A 7,410-nucleotide genomic window follows, 5' to 3' on the forward strand; every position below is an offset into this window, starting at 1 on the left:
CGCCGCCGCTGCCTCGGACCCTGCTCCCTGCGAGGATCCAGCTCCCGCCGGGGACTCCCGTTGGCCGGGCGGTGCCTCCTCCGGAGCCGCGGGCTGCGCGGAGCCGGGAATGACTGGTCGGGCGGTGGGGGCCAGCCGTGCCCCGCTGCTCCCTCGCCGGCGGCCGGGCGGAGGCAGCGCTGCCGCGCTCCCTGCAGCGGCGGGGCGGCGCTGGCCGGCCCTGCCCTGAGGGGCCGGCGGGGAGAGGGCGGGCGGCTTCAGCCGTTGGGAGCCGCGCGGCGGGGCGGCCGTTGGACCGTTGGCGGGGGGCGATGAGGGCGGCGGGGCGGCGGCGGAGGGGCGGCGGGGCGGGGCGGGGGCTCCGCGGGGCTCTCTAGGACGCCGGCGGCCCGCACACCCACCATGGATCTGCTGCTGGTGGTGAACACGAGCCTGGGCTCCCCCAACGAGTCCCTGGCGCTGACCCCCTCCTCGCCGTCCTCCTCGGCCCTCCTGCAGCCGCCCTCCCCGTACTCCCCGGCGGCCGTGGCCAGCCTGGCGGCGGTGGTGGGTTTCCTCATCGTCTTCACCATCGTGGGCAACGTGCTGGTGGTGATAGCGGTGCTCACCAGCCGGGCGCTGAGAGCCCCCCAGAACCTCTTCCTGGTGTCCCTGGCCAGCGCGGACATCCTGGTGGCTACCTTGGTCATGCCTTTCTCCTTAGCCAACGAGCTTATGAATTACTGGTACTTCGGCAAGGCTTGGTGTAACATTTACCTGGCGCTGGACGTGCTCTTCTGCACCTCCTCCATCGTCCACCTGTGTGCCATCAGCCTCGACAGGTATTGGTCAGTCACACAGGCGGTGGAGTACAACCTCAAACGGACCCCCCGGCGGATCAAGGCCATCATCCTCACTGTCTGGCTCATTTCAGCTGTCATCTCCTTCCCACCATTGATCTCCATGTACCGGGACCCTGAAGGAGATGGCTTTCCCCAGTGCAAGCTCAATGACGAGACATGGTACATCCTTTCTTCTTGTATTGGCTCTTTCTTTGCCCCCTGCCTCATCATGGTGTTGGTCTATATCCGCATCTACCGCGTGGCCAAGCTAAGGACCAGGACCCTCTCTGAGAAGCGTACGATGCCAGAGGGGTCCTCCCAGACTGAGAATGGCTTGAGCCGCGCTGCTGGGGGCTGCACGTCCCTGAGGATGCAGCTGGGAGAGAACGGACATTACTCGGTGCACCACTGGCGCAAAGCCTCTGAACTGGAGGACATTGAGCTGGAGGAGAGCAGCACCTCAGAGAGCAGACGGAGGCGGAGTCGGGAGGAGCATCCCCGCAAAAGCAGCAAGAGCCAGTCCTTCTCCTACTCATATTCCTCCAAGCACTCTAGTAGCCGTCTGTCCCGCTCTAGCAATCGCTCCGTGCAGTTCTTCTCATACCGCCGTCGCCGGAAGCGTAGCAGCATCTGCCGTAAGAAAGTCACCCAGGCCCGGGAGAAACGCTTCACTTTTGTGCTGGCCGTGGTCATGGGGGTCTTTGTAGTTTGCTGGTTCCCTTTCTTCTTCAGCTACAGCCTCTATGGTATTTGCCGGGAGGCCTGTGAGGTTCCTGAGACTCTCTTCAAGTTCTTCTTCTGGATTGGGTATTGCAATAGCTCCCTCAACCCAGTCATCTACACCATCTTCAACCAGGACTTCCGCAGGTCCTTTAAACACATTCTCTTTAAGAAGAAGAAGAAGAACTTCCGGCATTGAGCTGGAGGGATGGATTTACCTTGAGCAGGAGTGGAGTTAAAGGAGAAAGAGAAGGCTCTATGCTGAAAAAGAAGGGAGGGAAGAGAACATGGGGTTTGGGCTTACAGAGAAGGAATAGGGCTCGCCCCCTCGGTAGTGCAAAGTGGTGGTGTGGGGTACAGGGATAGTGTTGGGGAGGCTGAGGGCATTCACCATGGTACGGAATGGTAACATGGTGCTGGAGAGGGTAAACGGGGAGTGGAGTAATTGTCTTTGAACCTGACGGGGGGCATGGGGAGTCCACAGAGGAAAATAGGCTAAGATGGTGAGTTTGGGAGGCAGTGAACTTTTATGGGCTCTGGAATTTTGTGGGAAAACAAGACATCAAGAGGAAAGGATTAAGTGGCAGTGGTGGTAGAGATTTGAGTATTTATAAATAGAGCAGCTGGGGCCTGTGGTGGGCTCGTCCCAGTAAAAAATTGGCTTTTACTGCTTATGTGGGGAAAGAAAGTGCAAAGTACCAGGCACTGACAGTCTTTTGAGTTATGAAAGGATTTAAATGTTTGCCAAAAAAAACCCTAAAGAACAATCCAAACTCTTTTCTAAATAAACCTTTGTACTGTTAAAACCTTCTGAATGATGATTTTACATGAGGCTTAAGTCAAGCAGAAAGCATGGGGTTTTCTTTTTCTTTGGAGGGGTCTCTACATATAGTGCTGGATGGGAAATGTTTTTCCTGTCTTCCCATGATTTTTGATTTGTCAGTGGAATAAACCTGGGAATCTTGCATGTTTTCATGAAATATGAAAAAGAGCACATGCACCCCATGACCTTATTTCCCCCTGTTGGACTGCCGAGCAGTAAATTTCTGCTCCATCCCTCTCATATCAATAGCCTAAGCACCTCACTGTCCTGGAGCAGGTAGTGGGGAAAACAAAAATCATTTTGGTGAACTCAACTAACATTTTCTAAGTTAAAGAAAAAAAAACAAAGTTCCAAGCAGCTCAACTAACATTTTCTAAGTTAAAGAAAAAAAAAAACAAAGTTCCAAGCAGCTCAATTTGCATGTGCCCTAGGGAACTTTTTTCCCCTCTTTTTAGGTCCCCCTCAAAAGCCTTATCTCAGGGGCTGGATCTGCTCTCATTCTCAGACAGGCAGTTGGAGGCACTCTGCTATGCAGATTTTCAGAGGAAGAGCAATCACCACACCACTAAGGTCTTTAAATCCTTCATATTTACAGTCTTAGAGCAACTAAATCCTTTATATTTATTTTTTTAATGAGAAGCATACATTGCAGATTGTCAGTGGTCTATGTGAACAATTCTCAAAGAACATGCAGCTGTTCCAAACCTTTAATATTAATGCTGCTTTCTTTCCCTTTTCCTGTTTGCATTTCTAGTTTGTGATTTCAGTGGATTTTGTTGAGGGGAGGGAAGAGGGGAGAAGCGTTTGAATAGTTATTAAAGCAAATAATATTTCCCATGGGTTTACAAAATGTCATGAACTGTAATGAAGAGAATGAGAGACGGGGGCTGGTGTCTGTACATTTGCCACTGAAAGCATACCGAGTGTAGGACTCAGCTGAGCATTTACATCCCCTCTTCAGCTGTCCTGCTGCAAGGTGTGTATTCTGTTTGTGGGGTAAATACTGCTCCATTTTATGTGTATCACTCCTTCCACAGGCAGCAGGATTGTCAAATGAACCTTTCCACACTAAACAGCTCTTTGAAAGATAGAACAAACTCTCCTCTCATACGGCAGGCTTCTTGAAACAGCTAAATTGAACCTATACCTGAGAACCATTAGATATCCCCCTTTTTCCTCCCTCTGTTCTGTCTGAAAGGTATCTGTAGCCTCTCTTCTCTTGAAATCTCTGCAGTATAAGGAGAAACGATAGAGCAGTCACTTTGTTTCATCAGTTTTTCATAATAAGCATTTGGTTCACTTAACCCTGGAAAAGGAGGTTGTTGGTGGCTCAAATTCTGGTGTTAATTCAATAGACAATTTCACTTCAGGGCCAGCTCAAGTAAGAGTTCTGCTAAAGCAAGGATTAGGTGATCGCACCAAATGCATTAGAAGTTTGTTTGATTTTACAAAACTCAGACATTTTCAAAGTCTTAAGTCCGTAACTTATTGGATCCTTTCTTGAAATAAGGCTTAGAGTTGTGAAAAGATTTGAGCTTTGTTTAAACAGCTGCATTTAAAGAAAGGATGTTAAGACTTATTTTCAGGAGCATCCCTTTGTAAATGACAATGGTTTGGTACAAGTACATACCTGAGACAGGTGATTATGAGAAAAATAGCAACCGAGTGGAGGAAATTACAAGCCATTTTCTCTTTTGCAAAATGGAGAATTCTTTTTAAAGTTACATCAAGAATAGCTGAAACAAGCTCATATTATTTGTAGGTAAAGATGTAGCTAAAAAGTTCAGGTTTGTTTAATCTGAAGAAACTATATAATTGCCAGAGCAACCAAAGCAACATATGGTACATAGCTACTACCTCTAAGCTACTGGACGGCTTCATTAGAGATTCCTATTCCTACCAAGATAAAGGTCTGCTTTTGTCACTTAATGCTCATTTACAGTGGTTTCCCAGTCTGCAGACACACGGCAATTTCACTGTTGCACTGCTTTTGAAATGAGATTTGTTGCCTGTAAACACGATCCTTCCCCTTTGTTTTTCCTTGTAGAATGCAAGGAGTCTATGGAAATGAAATTTAATCGACAGATTTTAGTGGAGGTGAAGTATATATGGAATGACTGATGTGCCTTAAAAGTAATTTCTTTGCTATAAAATTATTCTGTGGTCATTATAAACATAAAGGAAATAACGCTTCTATTTTTGTTTTGCATTTCCAAATGTCTAGAAGGGATTGATGCAGATACTGAATGTCTATGTGCAGCAGCATACTTAAAAACAGGGCATTTTCTGTGGTTTTAGTTTATTTCTCATCACAGTTACTCATCTGATTCAATGCCTCAAGAGGATCTTACTTCTTCTGAGATAAAGTAATATTCATCAATAAAGATGTGCAGTATACACCCCTTTTAAGTGCATTTCCCTCTAAATTAGTGAATACAGAGGATTTCTATAAATATTGTTTTTAATGTAACTACTGAATACGCTTCAAGGAAGTAAAATGGGGCTGATTTATTTTTTTAATTACAGTGTTCTCTTATTACTTGTAATAGCTGAAGACTGGAATTTGTTTGTAACATATTATGTGGTGTTAACTTTTCATAAAAATTTATCAGCTCTGCTACTCACACTGTGGTTGTGCTTCCACTGTAAGTTGGCTAATAGCATATACAGGAAAAAAAATAGTCAATGCAGCGTTTGCTTAAGAAAAAGGGAGAAGATATTTTATGTTTCAAATGTGTCTGGTTGTGTCTTTGATCACATCTGATGAGCTGGTTGAAACACTCTTTAGTGTGGTGGAAGAACGAAATGTTACTATGAAGCCATATTGATTTTAAAAACAAGGACCTGATCTTTAACTGTTCATTTGCTCATTTCACAATGAAGAAAATTTTCTGTCAGTCTAAAATGAGAAGTTAATGTTTTATTTTCAAAACCAGTTTTCTGAACAGTACCGCTATCGGCTGGTCGTTGAAATATTGAACAGTGCGGCTTAGCTAGGACAGGGAGTCAGTGCTGCTGTCCTTCAGCCCTCTTCTGTGGGAGTTTTGCATGAGTAAGAATGGCAGAATCAGCCTCTTCAAGGCTTGGGGCAGGTGGAAGGGGCCTTCTATATAGGCAATTTGACAGGATCACAGTTTTAAATTATTGTCTAAAATAAGAGTCAGGCCCTTGTTTTTGTGTGTGATCTCTCTTCAGAAGAGTCGTGTTGCTCCAAGAGTACTGACAATTTCTGAGAAGTAGACCTGAGATGAAAGATTATGTGCGAGCAGCTTTGCCCACATTGAGCACCCTTTGTGAGTAATCCCAGAAAACTTCAGCAGAGTTTACTTTTGAATGCGGGAATTACTTAATGTGGGCAAGGATGTTAGGAGCTTCCTTAGACATTGCCTCTTTTTTAGGAAATGTGCCTGAGGAATGTAAGCAAACATTTGTGTGAGAACGTACAAGAACTGAAAGAAAGCAATTCTCTCTGTTTCACTTTGACTATTGGTCAAACCCGTAGGAGGTGTGGGTCAAGGAGTTTTTGACTATATAACCAGAGCAACAAACCCTACTGTATGTTTTCAGTATAAGCTGTGTGAAGAGCTTTATCAGATTGCATCTGTTTTTCAGAGAAGAAAAGTTTGTCTCTTTCTTGCTCTGTGGAACTTGGTATTGGTTAGAACAGCATCTGAGAAATGTAAAGATTTTGTAGGAAATGTCAGTAACGACATGCATTTCGGGAGAATGTTCTAACCTTAAACTATGACAACACGCAAGGAGAGAATACCTACAAGCTATGCAAAATGAAGGTCAGATGCTATCTGTGAGTTCATTTTCATGGTTGCTCATTGTGACCTTGTTGGTGAGCGGAAGGCAACTAGGTGCTTCAGAGAAAAAGCTCTGATTTGGAGGGAGAACTGTGTATGAGGAACAGGGAGAAATTAATATTTACTCATCTTCTTTGCAGTGTAGGCAAGTACAGGGCAGGAATTTGCCTTTTTTGTTGCACATTAGCAAATGTTAATTTGCCTTCCAGATCTGCGGGTCAACTAGGCCATACAAAAAATGACACAGGAGAAGGTAGGGATAAGGGATTGCTCATTTCAGTGTTCAAGCTTAAGTTTGTCCTTTGTCCTTGAAATTAAGCCAAAAATAGTTTGGCACTTGGACCCCAAAGGCCATGTAGCATCAATAATTCTACACTGAATATAGTCTAGTTTTAGCAAAAAGCATCGGTTCATATTATATACCCTGCACATCTCTGTTTCAGGACAGAAATGAGAAAGTCTGACACTTAAGGCTTGTGAGAAAGGAGTAATCAGCAGTTTGAAGCGTCATGGGTGTATTGTGAAATTTCCCTGGATCCCACTCTGATAACTGGGCTGGCTTTAATTTTGTGGCTTCCCAATCACTTTGAACTCCAAATAAAGACTTAGGGAGGTATGTAACATCAGAAACAGTAGAAATACTGCTTCTCAAGGAAGCAAAAGGTGCTGAGAAAGTCAGCGTTCAGATGGTTATGCCAGATGGCCGGACCTCTAGCAGTTGGATAACTCTACTACTGGTTGAGTGGGGAAAGCTGGGTTATCTTCCATTCACAGTGACAATCACGCTTGGTCTGAATTTAGGAGATACCTACAGGTATGTTGCCGTTGTTTGAAGTGGCAGCCGCTAGAGTACAACAGATGTAATTTTTAGTAATTTATCTCTCCTCTGGCACACGTCCTTCACTACACTATCCCAAACATTTTTTAATTCGACTGCACAACACCTGATAAGGTAGAGAAAGATTGCCAGTATCTTACAGAATAAAGAAACAGAGGTATGGAAAACATTAGGAATTGAAACTTGGTGTCGGTTCTAGCTTAATGTCTTACTAAGATACCAGTGTTCCTTCATCCCCTCCTTCTTTTTTCTTTTGGAAAACAAAAATTCATGCAAAATTGCAGAAGCTTATTTTTAATATACTACAACAATGATACTCTTTACATTAGAAAAAAGAGCTTTTCTATCAGTAAATTATGGTCTGCTGTAAAGCAATTTTCTTTAGGTCTCTGAAAAAAT

The 7,410-nt window shown here is 44.8% G+C and overlaps 1 protein-coding gene across 1 annotated transcript; it reads left to right on the forward strand.

The window, feature by feature from the left end:
* Window positions 1-369: 369 nt before the first annotated feature.
* On the forward strand, window positions 370-4,988 carry ADRA2C (adrenoceptor alpha 2C). The gene has a single exon (XM_074587471.1). It carries the CDS (start codon window positions 403-405, stop codon window positions 1,738-1,740), a length of 1,338 nt encoding a protein of 445 aa, XP_074443572.1. The 5' UTR covers window positions 370-402; the 3' UTR covers window positions 1,741-4,988.
* The last annotated feature ends 2,422 nt before the right edge of the window (window positions 4,989-7,410 follow it).

This window comes from Larus michahellis, chromosome 5 (genome assembly GCF_964199755.1).
Source record: "Larus michahellis chromosome 5, bLarMic1.1, whole genome shotgun sequence".
Lineage (NCBI taxonomy): Eukaryota > Metazoa > Chordata > Aves > Charadriiformes > Laridae > Larus > Larus michahellis.

What these genes read in the sequence shown, in the direction of transcription:
- ADRA2C (XM_074587471.1), top strand. Translation starts at nt 403, where the DNA reads ATGGATCTGCTGCTGGTGGTGAACACGAGCCTGGGCTCCCCCAACGAG.